Source organism: Danio aesculapii, chromosome 15, assembly GCF_903798145.1.
Source record: "Danio aesculapii chromosome 15, fDanAes4.1, whole genome shotgun sequence".
NCBI classification, from domain to species: Eukaryota; Metazoa; Chordata; class Actinopteri; order Cypriniformes; family Danionidae; genus Danio; species Danio aesculapii.
This window is the reverse complement of record NC_079449.1, coordinates 3849771-3869048: the sequence shown is the minus strand read 5'-3', so window position 1 is coordinate 3869048 and position 19278 is coordinate 3849771. Positions and strand designations below refer to the sequence as shown.

Genomic DNA, 19278 nt, shown 5'->3' with positions numbered 1-19278 from the left:
CACTAACTATTCCAGAATATGTTTTACACAGCAGATACCCTTCCAGCCGCAACCCTGGACTGGGAAACACCCATACACACTCATTCACACTCACGCACACACACACTCGTATACTACGGCCAATTTAGTTTATTCAATTCCCCTATAGCGCATGTGTTTGGACTGTGGGGGAAACCGGAGCACCCAGAGGAAACCCACGCCAACACGGAGAGAACATGCAAACTCTACACGGAAATGCCAACTGACCCAGTAGGGACGCAAACCAGCAACATTCATGCTGTGTGGCCACAGTGCTAACCACTGAGCCACCGTGCTGCCTACAGTCCGTGTTATGCATGTTAAATTAGATTCAATGTCAATGTTTTTCACAATCACCTTGAGCAGAGCCACTGCCATCAGTCTCTCCTGATCAATCCAAGAAGGAAACTGTTCTCGCAGAGACTTCTGGGAATCCTGAAGGGACAAAACATGTATGTAAACAGCTGGAGAAGTGTGTTAATGCATAGAGAGAAGCACAGAAAGAGTCATACCGTCTTCCGAACCATATCTCCAACAATGAGGCCAGTGAAAACATCCCATTCCTGCGTCATAGAAACACACACACACACACACACACACACACACACACACACACACACACACGCACAAGTGATTTGGTTTTATTGTACTCTACCGACAGCTTTAATAACAGCACATTTGTCTTGTCGGAGGCACTACAGACCACCAGAAACACAAGCGTCATCGTTCATTCAGGATTGATTATGAGTAACACACACTTACGTTCTCCTGGAAGAGCTCTGGATTCATTCCCTTCACAAAGTGCAGAGCAAACATCAACTGATCGGCCTGAGAAACACACACAGATTCAGCATTTCAGATCAACATGCTTAAGATGAATCTCTTCTGAACTGACATCTTCTCATTTCTTAACTCTAAAGAAAAAAAAAAGTTGATAATACTTAAGAATTATGGCAGCAAGAGATTGGAAAAATCTCACATTGTGATGTCTTGTTATTCTGCGATCTACAGTGCTCAGCATAATTAGATTAGATTAGATTAGATTAGATTTAACTTTATTGTCATTACACATGTACAAGTACAAGGCAACGAAATGCAGTTTCGGTCTAACCAGCAGTGCAATAGCAGCAAGTGCAGGATACAGGTATAAGTTATAAAGTGCAGTTATAGAAAAATTATGGTAATATTTACAGATGGATGTACTATCAACATTATATACAGGTGTATTAGCTATAAACAGAGATTTACAATAAATGAATATATGTACAGGACGCTATTAATAGCAGAAGTGTGCAGATAGATAAACATAATTACAAATGTACATGTGCAGTGGGTATGTACAGTTCAAATAAGTGAATCAGTGCAATGAATATGTGCAAACTTTAAATGTGCAAATGTTAAATAGTGCAGTGATTGTGAGGAGTATAAGATAGAGGAGTGTGGGGGGTGTATTGGGGGGGCAAACGAGTCAGTGAGGGGCATAATAAGTACACCTCTCACAAATAAACTCTCTTTTAAATTCATATTTTGAATAGGAGGCTCTATCCGGACCTGGCCGTATCCTGAGCAGCTACTGTGATGGTCATGGAAGAGTGGAGAACATGAGACTGATTCCTGTGACGCTCCAGAGACAGACGAGTCTTCGCTGAGGCCAGCTTCCAGCCTCCGCCACTGAGACTGCAGCTCTGCACAAGACGTTTGGCCAGCGGAGAAATTAAAATGGTCGTGCCCAACTGAGCCTGGTTTCTCTCAAGGTTTTTTTTTCTTCACTTCCGCCATTAGTGAAGTTTTTTTTCCCTCTCCGCTGTCGCCACTGGCTTGCATGGTTCAGGATCTGTAGAGCTGCGCATCGTTGGATTTGCTCTTCAGTATTTGGACTCTCAGTAGTGATTATTAAACCACACTGAACTGAGCTCAACTGAACTGAACTTAAACACTACAAACTGAACTACACTGTTCCTATTTACTGTGATCTTTTATGTGAAGCTGCTTTGACACAATCTACATTGTAAAAGCGCTATACAAATAAAGGTGAATTGAATTGAATCTACAATATTATATTTGTGTATATACAATAGATTAGTCAGTACTGAAGCCAAATCTGGAGCTTATCTAACAAAATAACTTACGAGAATGCTCCAAAAACAAGTACAGACACATTTATATTAAATACAAGTTTTAAAAAGAGGAAAAATCAAGAGAATAAAAACAAAATTTAAAATTTAGTTGAAATTTTGTAGGTTGTCATTTTTTTTTTGTAATATTTCTCTTGAATTTAATTGTAATTGTAATTTAATTGTAATTAATATTTAATTGTATTATCTATCAATTTCTAAATATGTTTGGTGACTAAAATATTATTTAAATAAATATATCTGTTTAATAAATCTGTTTTGTTTAAATGCACCAAAATACACTGCCTATATTCACTGAGAAATGGAGAAATATATTCATTTTCAAAATCGGGTGTACTCAATTATGCTGAACACTCTATATTGCAATATGAAGACAATTTCACCAGATGACTTTAATAATTTTAGTTGGAATGAATTGATGATTTTAGATCGACTGGGATGATTCTGTAGGGGAGTGAATCATGTGTAAAATATAATAAAGAATCTACAAGCATTGATAATAATAGAATAAAGAAAAAAATTCACAATAAACAGTGTGTTTATTGGTTTCTGAGGAGTCTAACAGTATTTAGGAACACTGATTAAATAATCAAATGTAAAATAATAACATTTTATAAACATTCATTCATTCATTCCTCCGCTTTTCTGCGGCCGGGCACAGAAAGCAGTCTTAGGAGAGAACCCCAGACTTCCCTCTCCCCAGACACTTCCTCCAGCTCCTCTGGGGGATCCGGAGGCGTTCCTAGGCCAGCCGAGAGACATAGTCCCTCCAGCGTGTCCTGGGTCTTCCCCGAGACCTCCTCCTGGTGGGACATGCCTGGAACACCTTCCTAGGTTGGCGTCCAGGAGGCATCCGAAAAAGATGTCTGAGCCACCTCAGCTGACTCGATGTGGAGGAGCAGCGGCTCAACTCCGAGCTCCTCCTGGGTGACAGAGCTCCTCACCCTCCCTGTCACCCTGCGAAGGAAAGGTGAATGGGAGTGTATGGGTGTTTCCCAGTGAAGGGTTGCAGCTGGAAAAGCATGCGCTGCGTTAAACATTTGCTAGATAAGTTGGCGGTTCATTCCGCTGTGGCGACCCCAGATTAATAAAGGGACTGAGCCGAAAAGAAAATGAATGAATGAATATATCTATGTTGTACTATTAGAGAAACATGTTAATAAACACGCATCATCTTTTTTATATATATTTTTTCCCATTTCCTTTTGTTTCCTTCTATCAATGCTGAATTAATGATGATTGTTAAGTTGACCTTGTGTTTAATATATTGTTTTAGTATTGTTTAGATATACTAATGAGTAGGGCCAGATGAAATCTGCGGACATTTTTTGCTATTTCTGCGCAGAACTGTGTTAAAGATCTGTGGATTTATGCGTAATGATTTTGGGAGTATCATAACTAAAACCTTAATATATGAAATAAAATGTAATACCTTTTTAACTTGTATTTAATGTTTACAATGCAAGTCCACTTTATTAATTAGATCCACTTTATTTGGTAAACAAAGCAAGTCTCTCATATAATAGCTCTACTAAAAGACAGGAAATATTACTTTACACACTGCATTGTACATAAATCATATGAATGTTTTAATATTAGTCAATAATATTACTGTAATTAAATTAAAAACCGAATAAATATAGATTTACACACATATACACAAGTAAATAAACAGACTCAATGATGGGCTGGAATTCTGCGTAATTCTACGCGCACAGATTCCGTGTGGGTCTACTAATGAGTCATGAGACCGTAGCAATTAAAACAAACTCTCACAGACGCACATGATCATTAGCCATGTAAATAAAGGCTTTTAATAGATTTTTTCCACATTTATCTAGTGCCTCGGACTGATTTTGGCTGTTTTTTGCATAGATTAAATGTTCACTTTAAGACGATCAACGTGAGCTATCAAAATACACTTCGTAGATTTAGATTTCACAAGATTGAAAAGAATTACGCAGTGTTCAGCCTAATTGTCAAATGCAGAAGATCAATCTGGAGTACGAGTTAAACTCTCCTCGAACAATATTCACTATTCACTTGCAAACTTCTCAAGATTGATCTAAAACATTCTCTTAACTTATTTCTTAGAAGCATTTGTGAATCCAGCCTCAGGCCATGGGGCTGATCCTCAAGAAATTCTCTCCGTAATGAACAGAAAAGCGTCTGGCCAGTGAATTAATGAATGAATGACGAATATGAATCGATATGACACAATGCCAGTGCCGGAGGCTAGTTCCTGCTTTTTTCTGAAGAAACGCAGGTTCTGTGCTGGAGGGAAAAATTGGTTGTCCTGCCACGTAAAACAACAACTCAATCTGGCTGGACCGATGCAAAACAAAAGCAGCTCACGCTCCTGCTGAAGTCAATGAGGCTGACTTCATGCTGAACACATTCACACACACACCTCACACACATTTCTGTATTCATTATAGATGCTGCACTGGCTACAATACAGCCAATTTATTTACAAACATACATATATTTTCTTTGCCATGATGACAGCACATAATATTTTACTAGATGTTTTTTAGACATTTAAAGTCTTAACTAGGTTAATTAGGTTAACTAGGCAGGTTAGGGTAATTAGGCAAGTTCTTGTATAATGATGGTTTGTTCTGGAGACTATCGAAAACAAATATAGCTTAAAGGGGCTAATAATAATGACCTTAAATTTGATTTAAAAAATAAAAAACTGCTTTTATTCTTGCCAAAATAAAACAATTAAGACTTTCTTCAGAAGAAAAAATATTATCAGACATACTGTAAAAAAATTTCCTTGCTCTGTTAAACATAATTTGGGAAATATTTAAAAAAGAATAAAAAAATATCAAAAGGGGGCTAATAATTCTGAATTCAACTGTATATATGACTGGACTGAGCTTGCAAAATTTCCTTGTCTCTTTAAGTAGACTTGTGTACATTTAATATCATTTTTTGGGGGGGGGATGTTGCATTAAAAATGTTGTACAACCCAAATAAATCAGTCAAAATACCCATAAAACTGTATATGATGGTGTGAGATGTTTTATTCATGAAGAAAAATGTTAATTAACACCTCTATAGGGCATTATCATTTATAAATGACACTAAGAAAATTTCATTTTTAAAAACACTAATGATATTTAACCAATAAAATGTATTATTATTATTATTATTATTATTATTATTATTATTATTATAACCTTTATTTTACCAGGAAAGACACATTAAGATCAAAACTATCTTTTACAAGAGCGTCCTGGCCAAGATTAGGCAGTATACATGTCACATGAGTCTAACAGACAACAACAAAAAACAATTAAGAGTAAACATGACTCACACACTGACAAACAAACTATGCAACACCTCTACAAGCCTGTGTTGTCTACAAGCTGCATTGATACTCTTTTTAAAAGCATTTAGTGAAATCAATTCTCCAAAACTTTTTGATTATTCCATGCAAAAGGTGCTGCATATTTAAAAGCCTTTTCCTCCATCTCAGTCCACACAACAAACTTCAATTAGTACAAAATGCAGCTGCCAGAGTTCTTACCAGGTCTAGAAAATTTGATCACATCACCCCAATTTTATCCTCCTTACACTGGCTGCCTGTTAAGTTTCGTATTGAATTTAAAATATTGCTTCTTACATATAAAGCTTTAAATAATCGAGCTCCTGTTTATCTAACCCACCTTCTGTCTCGCTACAATCCAACTCGCTCTTTAAGGTCTCAAAACTAAGGGCTTCTGGTAGTACCTAGAATAGCAAAGTCGAGTAAAGGAGGTCGAGCCTTCTCATTTATGGCTCCTAAACTCTGGAATAGCCTTCCTGATAACGTCCGAGGCTCAGACACACTCTCCCAATTCAAAACTAGATTAAAGACCTATCTGTTCAGTAAAGCATACACTCAGGGCACCACTTAGCGGGCTTCCACACAGGTTCTGCATCTTGTTGATATACACTATGAACATCAGCTACGCTAATTATTCTCTTTATTCTCCATTTCCACCTGGGGATACTCTTCCCGAGGCCCTCAGACTATGCAGAATCACTGATTCGATCCAAGACCAACGACGAGATGATCCCAAGGTTTCCATATCCTGGACCAGGCCGTATCCTGAGCAGCTACTGTGGTGGTCATGGAGGAGTGGATAACATGAGACTGATTCCTGTGACGCTCCAGGGACAGACGAGTGTTCGCTGAGGCCAGCTTCCAGCCTCCGCCGCTGAGACTGCAGCTCTGCACAAGACGTTTGGCCAGCGGAGAAATTAAAATGGTCGTGCCCAACTGAGCCTGGTTTCTCTCAAGGTTTTTTTTCTTCACTTCCGCCATTAGTGAAGTTTTTTTTCCCTCTCCGCTGTCGCCACTGGCTTGCATGGTTCAGGATCTGTAGAGCTGCGCATCGTTGGATTTGCTCTTCAGTTTTTGGACTCTCAGTAGTGATTATTAAACCACACTGAACTGAGCTAAACTGAACTGAACTTAAACACTCCAAACTGAACTACACTGTTCCTATTTACTGTGACCTTTTATGTGAAGCTGCTTTGACACAATCTACATTGTAAAAACGCTATATCAATAAAGGTGAATTGAATTGAATTGAACTTTAGGAACAGACAGTAAATGAATATCCTGAGACCGAAGGCCGTAGCTAAGGAAAGGTTTTTTACAAATGTAATTCTGTAGATATGATGGGAGTAAACCCAATATAGATTTGTAAACAAGGATATGCCAATGCTTGAGCCTACGAATGGACAAAGCAGACCAACCTACCCAAATATACAGCACACAATGAGTAAGGGATTTAAAATTAGTTATAAATCTTAGTGCACCATGGTAAACAGTATCCAATGCATGCAGACTTTGAGACGAAGCAAGCATATAGATAACATCAGCGTAGTCCAATATCGACATGAATGTTGAACCAACCAGCTTCTTTTAAGTAAGGCAATTCTTAATTACAAAATAGAAGCCTAAAATCACTTTTAATTTTTGGTCCCACTTTATATTAAGTGTTCTTAACTACTGTGTATTTGCATCAAAATGTATTTGAGAACACTTGTGGTGCTCTTGATTTGGGATAGGGGTAGGGTTATGGACAGGTTTGGTGGTATGGGTAGGTTTAAGGCTGGGTTAAGGTGTAAGGAATAGTCAACAGTGTATTTACAAATGTAATTACAGAATTTAATTACAGATGTATTTACATGCAGGTGTTTAATCAAGCATAAGTACACAGTAAATACATGTATTTACACACTTATTAATTATTAATTTTGGTGTTAGTACATAGTAGTTAAGCACACTTAATAGAAAGTGGGACCTAATTTTTTCACCAATTGCTGAATGCGGGAACTAAAAGAAAGTTTATCATCAATTAAAATTCCAAGATATTTGTACTGGCACACCAATTCAATCTCTGCGCCATGAGGAGTAGTAACAGAATCTAGCTTTTGCTTAGTTTGTTTTGAATTTGAAAATAAGATAAGTTTAGTTTTATCGGCATTTAAAACTAGTTTCAACTCAAATAAATTATGTTGAAGTACATTGAAAGCATTAAAACAGTACCACATGATTTGATTTGACAGAATAGTTTTTTCCACTGGTTTATACTGTATCTCCTCCCTTTTTATTTATTTGTTTTTATTTTACTTATTTATTTATTTTATACATTATGTGTGTTTTACTTTAGTTTGTTTGTTGTTTAGTTTTGATGTTCTGTATTGTTAACTTTTGAAAAACAAATAAAAAATATACAATCGAAGTACATTAAAAGCAATCTGTCAGCAAATTAAATCTTAGCAATGTCAAATGACATCTCCTTTAGTCAATAAAACTACAAGAGTTCCATGATTGGAAAACAGGAACTAAATGAGGCATCGCTGCACATCAGGTGACGTGCTCTCAAGGCACGATGGTGAGTTCATTTTTAACAAAAAAATCTATAAAAATCTGATCTAAAATATATATATTGTACATTTTAGGATGTTTTGCGTCCATTTGTATCCACATATTAGAAAAACAATAACTCAAAAACACAAAAATCTGTGCGTCATGTGAAAATGTGCTTTTAAGGATACATATTTCCTGTGTAGCTATCAACGTTCAGTACTATGAGGCAGTGTAAGAGGTGTTATGTCTGTCTTCTAGGTTCATGTTAGTAAGTTTTACGTTAGACAGAGAGGAAAACCTGTACCAATTCTGGCAGAGTCATCTCAGTATAAAGAGCTGGAGTGAATGAGAGTGTGTTACCTTGAAGAGCGAGCGGCAGATATACTCATACACCATGTTCTTCAGGCTGCTCTCCAGCGCAGAGATCCTCACATCAGTGCTCTCACTTTCCTGAAACACACACACACAATGTTAGCTTCATGCATTCTCACAGTCTGAAGAGTGTGTGTGTGTGTGTGTTGATATCAAGGTTCCAACTTCAAGTCAAATATCAAATTGTCACCGACTAAAAAGCTGAACTTTGCTTGTACACTAATAATATATTCTAAAAATAATATTTTCAACTTAAAGTATAATATTAAAATGGTTTTAGCTAGAATATACTTTTACAAGACTTTAATAGCCACTCTTAGAATAATAACAGATCATTTTCCTCAGATTTAAAAAATGATCTGAAGCATTGCTGTTTGTGTGCCTGTGAAGTAGTGCTGCAGCTAATGTGTGTGTTGATAATGGATTAGTAGGGCGATTATTTGTCAGAATCCTCTGATATTAATTTTTTTATTCGGTATTTTGCTTATTCTAACTATATAAAACAGCAAATCAGGATATTATTATTGTATAAAAGTATACTTAAAAAACAGAAAAAGCCATAGATCAAGTTTAATGATCTTTAATCTTGACATTTGAAACCTTAAATGAAAAATACATTTGTTTGAGCAGTGAAACTTCTCTAAATATCCAAATTATTAATAAACAAAAGTGTTGTGCTCTTATTATATTCATATTATGAAATTAGGACACATGCTGACAACAAGATATTACGCAGCAATTTGTTTTAATATCAACATTATAAATAATAAATAAACAACAAATATTTATTTTGAACAGGTAAACTTCTCTTAATATCCAAAATAAAAAATAAAAAAAAAGTGTTGTGCTCTTATTATATTCGTATTATGAAATTAGCACATAAACATGATGACAATAGAGATATTAAGCAGCAATTTGTTTTGATATCAACATTATTAATAATAAATAAACAACAAATATTTCACAGCCGAGGGCACAGATGTAACTTTATTAGCATTCAAACTTTATTCACACCATTTAATTTAAAGGTGCAGAATGCAAGTTTGACACCCAGTGGATCAAACATGCAAGCCCAGGTTGCCAGATTGATGAAATTTAATAAGGTTAAAGAGGTTTATTTTGTATTAATTAGATTATAATCTTTACCATTTCGCTGGAGTTCAGTGAGTGTACTATTCTGTTCTACTGAATGGCTGTATTTACATTTCTGTCGTGTTTCGTCTGGTGCAAACAGCCAAACCTACTCACCTAATGTTTATGTTCATCAGGGGCACTGCTGGGTGGAGGGGGGGTTAGGAAGATTCTAAGAGCCCATACATTTAGGGGGGCCCCAGAGACATTATAAAAGGCCTGCGCCAATCGCCCCCCCCAACACCCCCACCACCGCTCTTCACTTTCAGCCGCGATACCAAACCCCACCCCACCACCGCTCTTCACTTTCAGCCGCGATACCAAACTCCACCCCCACCACCGCTCTTCACTTTCAGCCGCGATACCAAACCCCACCCCCACCACCGCTCTTCACTTTCAGCCGCGATACCAAACTCCATCCCCACCACCGCTCTTCACTTTCAGCCGCGATACCAAACTCCACCCCCACCACCGCTCTTCACTTTCAGCCGCGATACCAAACTTCACCCCCACCACCGCTCTTCACTTTCAGCCGCGATACCAAACCCCACCCCCACCACCGCTCTTCACTTTCAGCCGCGATACCAAACCCCACCCCCACCACCGCTCTTCACTTTCAGCCGCGATACCAAACTCCACCCCCACCACCGCTCTTCACTTTCAGCCGCGATACCAAACTCCACCCCCACCACCGCTCTTCACTTTCAGCCACGATACCAAACCCCACCCCCACCTCCACTCTTCACTTTCAGCTACGATACCAAATCCCACCCCCACCACCGCTCTTCACTTTCAGCTACGATACCAAACCCCACCCCCACCTCCACTCTTCACTTTCAGCCGCAATACCAAACCCCACCACCGCTCTTCACTTTCAGCCACGATACCAAACCCCACCCCCACCACCGCTCTTCACTTTCAGCCGCGATACCAAACCCCACCCCCGCTCTTCACTTTCAGCCACGATACCAACTTACCCCACCCTACCAACCCCCCCACCACTCTTCAATATCAGCTTGTCAGAGGGCCCATGACGGCCAGCGGCGCCCCTGTTCATAATATTTATATTATTTGCTAATTATTAACCACCAAATGTGGAACTGTGATTCTGTGTCTAATTTCATTTTGTCTAAGCACAGTCAGAGCTTACTGTCCCAATGAAATCATTAATAATCAAGGCATGATCATATTTTATTGTGGTCAAATAAGCGTAATCTAGAGGCTTTTACCTTTCATATAAGCCACTTCTGATACCAAATGATCAACTAGAAGTCAAGTTATTTGTTCCTAAAACTTGATAGATGACAAGACTTTTGTCAGGGAGTGTACAGTCTGCACAGTAAAAACATTATATTTATAGGAAGCCCTCACATAAAACATGAAAGCTAATTGTGTGTCTGTACTTGTTTTTATATCCCTGTGGGGACTTAGGGAAAGAGGACACAATATACAGTCTGTAGAGTAGAGACTAATTATGAGAGTCCCCATCGGGATATAGGAGCAAGTCTTTGTGTGTGTGTGTGTGTGTGTGTGTGTATGTGTGTGTGTGGTTTCACCTGTTTGGTCTGTAGTGCTCGGTGAAACAGCCGCAGGAATGACGCCAGACTGAACCTGTACATGTTGTTAATCTTAGACAGATCTGTAATGACGAAATACATCTTGCTAGCCGTCTCCGCTAGCGGCAGGTACGCGTCTCTTTCCTGCAGACACACAGAGAGAGTAAGAGAGAGAGAGAGGGAGTGATGTTACACTGGTGCCACCTGCTGTTTCCTTCATTGTGATTATGGTCTGTTGTCCAGGTTGACCTGGTCGAGGGAGGTCTGCAGGCGGTGGGATTGGCTCAGGGACTGCTGGATCAGAGCACTGCTGGCCTTCGTCTGGTTTAGAGACTCGATCAGCTCCTTATTCTCCAGGATATTTCCCTGAGCTGTAGCCAGAGTCTGTACACACACGCACGCACACACATACATTATATATATATATAAGAAAAACAAAAGTATAAACATGCACACACACAGACATGAACAAGAACAAACACGTGCACACACACACACACACACACACACACACACACACACACACACACACACACACACACACACACACACACACACACACACAAACAAATGCACACACACACACACACACACACACACACAGACAAACACACACAAACAAATGCACACACGCACACACGCACACACACACACACACACACACACACACACAAACACAAGCAAAAACAAACACAAACACAAATGCGCACACACACACACACAAACACCGATACAAAAAAAAACAAGCATGTAAATGTGTGCACACACGCACAAACAAATGCACACACACACACACACACACACACACACACACACACACACACACACACACACACACAAACACACACACACACACACACACACAGACATAAAAGCAAACACACACGGAGACACAAACAAAAGCAAACACATAAATGCGCGCAAACACACAAACAAATGCACACACACACAAAAAAACATACATGCACACAAACAAAAACAAACACAAAAGTGCAGACGCACACACAGACACAAATGCACACACACACACACACACACACGGAGACACAAACAAAAGCAAGCACATAAATGTGCACAAACACACAAACAAATGCGCACACACACAAAGACATACATGCACACAAACAAAAACAAACACAAAGGTGCACACGCACACACAGACACAAATGCACACACACACACACAGAGACACAAACAAAAACAAACACAAAGGTGCACACACAGACACAAATGCGCACACACACACAGACACAAACAAAAACAAACACCAAGATGCAAACGCACACACAGACACAAATGCACACACACACGGAGACACAAACAAAAGCAAACACATAAATGCGCGCAAACACACAAACAAATGCACACACACACGGAGACACAAACAAAAGCAAACACATAAATGCGTGCAAACACACAAACAAATGCACACACAAAAAAAACATACATGCACACAAACAAAAACAAACACAAAGGTGCACACACAGACACAAATGCACACACACACACGGAGACACAAACAAAAACAAACACATAAATGCGCACACACAAACAAACGCACTCACACAGACACAAACACACTGCGTGAATAGGTTTGTATTGTGATGTAAACATGAGCTCAGGCAGAAATAGAGAAGTGGCTGAAAGAGGAAGAAGAGTGGCTGGGATGGATCAGGCATGCCAGAAGATTCTTTCCTAGGCGTATTGGCGTAGATGACATAAGATGTGATGTGTTTGACAACCAGTAGATTAGCGTTAATACTGTCTCTGTATCAGTGGATGGTGTGTAGACAAATTCTTGGATTTGGGAATTACTTAAATAAATAAAGGACATAAAATATTGAGGAATTCTGCATCATGTCTGCTTCATTCCAGTAACATAAGGCCCGTTTCCACTGAGTGGTACGGTACGGTTCGGTTTGGTTTGGTACGCTTTTATAGCCGTTTCCACTGTCAAAAAGCGTACCGAACCGAACCGTACCGTACCGTACCACTTTTTCGGCACCCTTTCGAAAGGGTACCAAACACGAGAAAAGGTACCAAAAGGCGGAGCCACACGCGCAGCTGAACGCTATTGGTTTACAGAGATACATCATTCGCTTACGCAACAAGCCAGAATGAAAACAAAAAACCCGCCATGTTTGGAAAAACACAGCGAGAGATTTAAGCGGAATTATAAATACATATAATAACGAGCCATGGTCGATCTGGGCTCAAACAAACCTTGTCGTCGTCTTGATGAACAGCCACAAAGCCAAGAAGAAGAGCAGATTTACCCTGTGCCCCGTAGTTTTTTACCAGCCAGTCTGAGGCGCGAGCGGTTTCGCTTTCTTCCTAGCGCTCGCGCGCGTCTAACATTATACCTGAAATAACAAACTTCTTGAGCTGATGATAATAACCTGCGCTTGATTATTGACGTGCTTTTGAACCCCGATCCTGTCAGACACTGACAAACGCGAGAGTGAAGCGCGAAAAAAACAAAGGAGAAGCCGGAAAAAAAGAAGCACATTATTTTTCAGCAAACATGAACAAAATGCCATGATTAACTAACTTATTATCTTCACCTTTTGGACTAATATGAACCGGGAATGAGGGAATTACTCTCTAACAGAGGCTACATGTGCTGCTGAAGATTACAGACACAGATGAGAGGTATACACTGACTGTGGGCTATATTTTGTGTTGTTTTGAACCTAAATACTGACGAAATGTCTGCTATATGTAGTTCTTCTGTAGTTGGTAAAATATCGGAGACTGTAATGGTCTGTATGTGTTTATATATGTTCATTTATTTAGTTATTTAATATAATAACAGACGTTACAGTAGGCTGTTTCGCACTGTCATTGATCTGCAGTTATAATCAACTCATGTTCATTAAAAAGTTAGTAATAAACATTTCTACACAAGTATTTATGTGTATGAAGCATCTGTTTTATGAGAAGAGCTTCTCATATGATATGTGAATGACCTGTACAGCTTTATTGTAGACATTTCCTCGAGTGAGAATGACGTCGACTGAAACTTTCTGTCATACACCACGCCCACCAAAAGGGTACCCTTGTTAGTGGAAACACAAGCCTGATAAAGGTGACCCGTACCAAACCGAACCGTACCGTACCAGTCAGTGGAAATGAGCCACTATACTGAAATTAGAAACAATATATATATATAACAGTAATAAACAGAGATGTGTCCTTGTTTTGCACAAGACAACACTGTGTAATGCTACATGTTGTTAGTGTGTTTAGCTCATTGCTTTGTGTGTGATAAAGTGTGTTTGTGTGCTGTCGACCTTTCCTAGTGTTCTGGAGGAATGACTTTATTTGAGAGCTGAATCAGGTGTTTTGGTAGTTGTCCTTCATTTTGAATGTGAAATGAACTGCTTTGCCAAGCTGAAAGTGGGTTTGGAGAATTGTGGGAAGAGTTTTGAGGTGTACTGAGAAATGTGTCCTAGTGTCTGTAAAAACTGTATTAAAGGACAAGCATGCTGGGATTGGTGTGTGTTTGAGCACCTCCAGCAGTGACTCCTCCAGCTGAGCGAGCTGGATCTTCTTCTCCTCCTCCTGCTGCAGGAGTTGGGTTTTCTGGCTCTCCAGCTCTGGTTTCTCCTGCTGGATGGTCAACGCCAGCAGCTGAACACAACAACAGTCATCATCTTTATAGAGGGAGAGCAAACCAAGAGTTGTGTGTGTGTGTGTGTGTGTGTGTGTGTGTGTTTATGTACGTACTGGATGTATGCATGTATGTATGTGTGTAAAGTGTGTGTGTGTGTGTGTGTGTGTGTGTGTGTGTGTGTGTGTGTGTGTTTATGTACATACTGGATGTATGCATGTATGTCTGTAAGTATGTATGTGTGTAAAGTGTGTGTGAGAGTGTTTATGCATGTGGTAATGTCCATTGTGTGTGATAGTGTGTCAATGTGTGAAGTGTGTGTGTGTGTGTGTGTGTGTGCGCAAGACTGTGTGTGTGTTTATGTGAAGCTTATTACACGTAAGCTTCGCATAAACACACACAGTCTTGCACACACCAACACACACTCTTACACACACTACACATACGCTTCACATACACACCGACTGTGTGTAAGACTATTTGTGTATGCGAAATGCGTGTGTAAGAGTGTGTGTCTGTGCAAGAATGAGAAGCTTATGTGCATGTGTAGTGTGTGTGTTTATGTAAAGTTCATATGTAGTGTATGTGTGTGTGTGTGTTTATGTGAAGTTTAAGTGGTGTGTGCACGTGTGTGTGTTTCTCTGTAGTGTGTGTAAGACTGTGTGTGTTTATGTGAATCTTATGTGTAGTGTGTGAGTGTGTGTTTATGTAAAGTTTATGTGTAGCGTGTGTGTGTTTATGTGAAGTTTATGTGTAGTGTGTGTGTGTGTGTGTGTGTGTGTGTTAATGTGAAGTTTATGTAGTGTGTGCGCGTGTGTGTGTTAATGTGTAGTGTGTGTAATACTTTGTGTGTGTTTATGTGAAGCTTATGTGTAGTGTGTGTATGCGTGTGTCTGTGTGTGTGTGTGTGTGTGTGTGTGTGTGTGTGTGTGTAAGACTGTGTGCATTTATGTGAAGCTTATGTGTAGTGTGTGTAAGAGTGTGTGTGTGTGTGTGTGTGTATGTGTAAGACTGTGTGCATTTATGTGAAGCTTATGTGTAGTGTGTGTAGAAGTGTGTCTGTGTGTGTGTGTGTGTGTGTGTAAGACTGTGTGCATTTATGTGAAGCTTATGTGTAGTGTGTGTAGGAGTGTGTCTGTGTGTGTGTGTAAGACTGTGTGCATTTATGTGAAGCTTATGTGTATGCGTGTGTGTAGTGTAAGCGAAAGTGTGTGTTCATGTATGTGAAGTTTGTGTAGTGTGTATGTTTAAGTGGTGTGTTTAAGACTGTGTGCGTTTATGTAAAGCTTATGTGTAGTGTAAGACTGTGTGTATGTAAAATGTATGTGTAGTGTGTGTCTGTGTGTGTGCGCGCAAAACTGTGTGTAAGTATGCGAAGCTATGTGTATGTAAGTGAATGTGCGTGTGTGTTCATGTATGTAAAGTTTATGTAGTGAGTGTGTTTCTGTGAAGGTTATGGGTAGTGTGTGTGTGTGTTTATGTGAAGTTTATGTGTGGTGTTTGTGTGTGTATTAGTGAAGTTTATGTATAGTATGTGTGTGTGTGTGTGTGTTTATGTGTAGTGCGTGTAAGACTGTGTGTGTTTATGTGAAGTGTGTGTAAGAGTGTGTATGTGTGTGCAAGACTGTGTACGTTTATGAGAAGCTTATGTGTAGTGCAATACTGTGTGTGTAAGTATGCGAAGCTTATGTGTATGTGTAGTGTGTGTAAGTGAATGTGTGTATGTTCATGTATGCAAAGTTTATGTGTAGTGTGTGTGCGTTTATGTGTAGTGTGTGTATAAGTGTGTCTGGTCGTGTGTGCAAGACTCTGTGTGTGACTATGAGAAGCTTATGTGTAGTGTGTGTAAGGGAGTGTGTGTTTTTACGTGAAGCTTATGAGTAGTGTGTGTGTGTCTATGTATTTAAAGAGTGTGTGTGTGTACCTGTCCTCTGAGTCCAGCTCTGGTGGTGGTGAAGTTGACCTCAGTGATGACAGACGCAGCGTCAGGAGGGATGAAGGGACTGGGGTTACGGGTTGCCAGAAACAGACGGAAATCCTCATTATAGTCCATCACTTTGTCTCCAATCTGCACCACGTATCGCGGCCCTACACACACACACACACACACACACACACCAAAAGCAAAGTAAATCATGTTCAGAATTAATAACTTGCTAAAAAAATACCAACAACCTTGCCATTATTACATTTTTGGCACATGAGCTTATAAGCTTTCATACATAATTCAGTGAGTGTCAGCCAGGGGTCATGACATGATAAAACTGCCCTAATTATTATAGGAGGACTGAATGAGAGGAAAATAAGAAGTTATCACTAAAAATCGGGGGTGGCATGGTGGCTCAGTGGTTAGCACTTTCATCTCACAGCAAGAAGGTCACTGATTCGAGTCCTGGCTGGGTCAGTTGGCATTTCTATGTGGAGTCTGCATGTTCTCCCTGTGTTGGCGTTGGTTTCCTCCGGGTGCTCCGGTTTCCCCCACAGTCAAAACACATGCTCTAAAGGTCAATTGAAGAAACTAAATTGGCTGTAGTGTATGAGTGTGTGTAAGAATGAGTGTGTATGGGTGTTTCCCAGTACAGGGTTGCAGCTGGAAGGGCATCCGCTGCGTAAAACATATGCTGGAATAGTTGGCAGTTCGTTCCACTATGGCGACCCCTGATGAATAAAGGGACTAAGCTGGAGGACAATGAATGAAATATAAACTGTTTGGGTTTAATTTAATGTAATGGCCTTTGGTTTTAATTGTGTTTAATTCATCACGGTGAAAATGGAAAGTCAAGCTGAGTGAAATACACTGTGAGATTGAGAACTACACACAGCGGGGCTTTTCTGAACTAAAACTAAAAGCATTCACAATCATTTGCTGCCAGCGGAACTCAAATAGACTAAAAGGAGGCAAAGCTGGACTTAGAAATGAAAATCAGAAAAGATGCTTCAGCAACTACCTGAAGCACTCTGTAATCGGGAGAACTAAAATGACTAAAGTAACGTTTTAAAGTCTAGTTGATGTCTAGTGATGAAACTACATACCATTTTCAACAAATAAGTGAATTAATTCAACATACAACATTAGGCAAAAATATAAAAAAAGCTAAAAAAAATATTAAAAAATAAAGGCAAAATTGGGATAATAATAATGAAAATAACAATAAAACCGAATAAATTACTATAAATTTAAAGTAAAATTCACAAAAAATAAAAAAATAAAAGATTCTAAATGTCAATAAATACTATGAAAGTAAATAAATAATTGTAACCCAAAATATTAATCTGGAATATATAAAACTGGGATATAAAAAAATATATATATAATAATAATAATAACATTAATAATAATAATAATAATAATAATAATAATAATAATAATAATAATAATAATATTAAATAAAATATTAATAAAACCAAATAAATTACTATAAATTTAAAGTAAAATTAACAAAAATAAAAAAATAAAAGATTCTAAATGTCAATAAATACTATGAAAGTAAATAAATAATTGTAACCCAAAATATTAATCTGGAATATATAAAACTGGGATATAAAAAATATATATATATAATAATAATAATAACATTAATAATAATAATAATAATAATAATAATATTAAATAAAATATTAATAAAACCAAATAAATTACTATAATTTTAAAGTAAAATTAACAAAAATAAATAAATAAAAGATTAAACATTAACTCAAAATATTAATCTGGCATATTTAAAATTGGGATATGAAAAATAATAATAATAATACTAATACTACTACTACTAATAATAATAATAACATTATTATTATTAAAATTAACAAAAATTATTTTTAAAAATCTAAATGTTAAGTACTATGAAAGTAAATAAATAATTGTAACTCCAAATATTAATTTGGCCTATATAAAATTGGAATATATTAAAAATAAATAAATAAAAATATATAAGTATATATATTATTTATACAACAGTTCTGTCTAGTTCTTGAATCTGATTGGCTGATAGCCAAACAATATTCTGCAAATAACAGCACTCGTACCGCCTCTTTACCCTTCACTCTTGTGTTTTCCTCTGCCCACATACAGCAACAAGCAGAAGACACTACAGTTTGACAAATATTGCAGCTGTTGGACAACACGATGTACTTTTTAGGCAAGAATGTAGTTGTTTAGATTGCAACTTTGCAGTTTATTTCTAAGATTAGTGGCCATTTTAAAATATTTATAATTTCAGAGATTTAGTGCATCGGCTGCCATCAGCCTGTCATTGAGCAGACCAAAGAAAGTGACGGTTGACGTTCCGCCACAAGATGACGACAGAGACCGTATAATAAGTCATTAGAGGGAGAAAAACTCAGTGCTTTCTTAACGAAAGTTTCAAGCTACAGCTGAACAAATCATTATAATGAGGTAAGTAACATTCTAAGTCGATCTCTACCTTTTGTATGTTGTAGTGCTGTATTAATACCACTGAAACTGGTAGTGTTTGCTTTGGCTTTTTTGGGATTAATTATTGTGATCTCCTGATTGCAACCCAGAAATACTGGGAAATCTCTGTAGACTGATGGCATTTCATGCTGTTCAGCCTTATAATC

At 38.2% G+C, this 19278-nt stretch overlaps 1 protein-coding gene across 1 annotated transcript in view; it reads right to left on the bottom strand.

Moving 5' to 3' along the window:
• LOC130241336 (cytoplasmic dynein 2 heavy chain 1) overlaps positions 1 to 19278 on the bottom strand; it is a 230303-nt gene that overhangs the window by 74231 nt on the left and 136794 nt on the right. The window contains exons 67-74 of the mRNA XM_056473046.1: positions 16625 to 16788; positions 14601 to 14720; positions 11337 to 11471; positions 11088 to 11231; positions 8389 to 8478; positions 781 to 846; positions 531 to 581; positions 376 to 453 (exon numbers count right to left, since the gene is read on the bottom strand). Coding sequence (XP_056329021.1) covers positions 376 to 453; positions 531 to 581; positions 781 to 846; positions 8389 to 8478; positions 11088 to 11231; positions 11337 to 11471; positions 14601 to 14720; positions 16625 to 16788 — 848 coding nt within the window. The remainder of the gene's footprint in view (positions 1 to 375; positions 454 to 530; positions 582 to 780; positions 847 to 8388; positions 8479 to 11087; positions 11232 to 11336; positions 11472 to 14600; positions 14721 to 16624; positions 16789 to 19278) is intronic.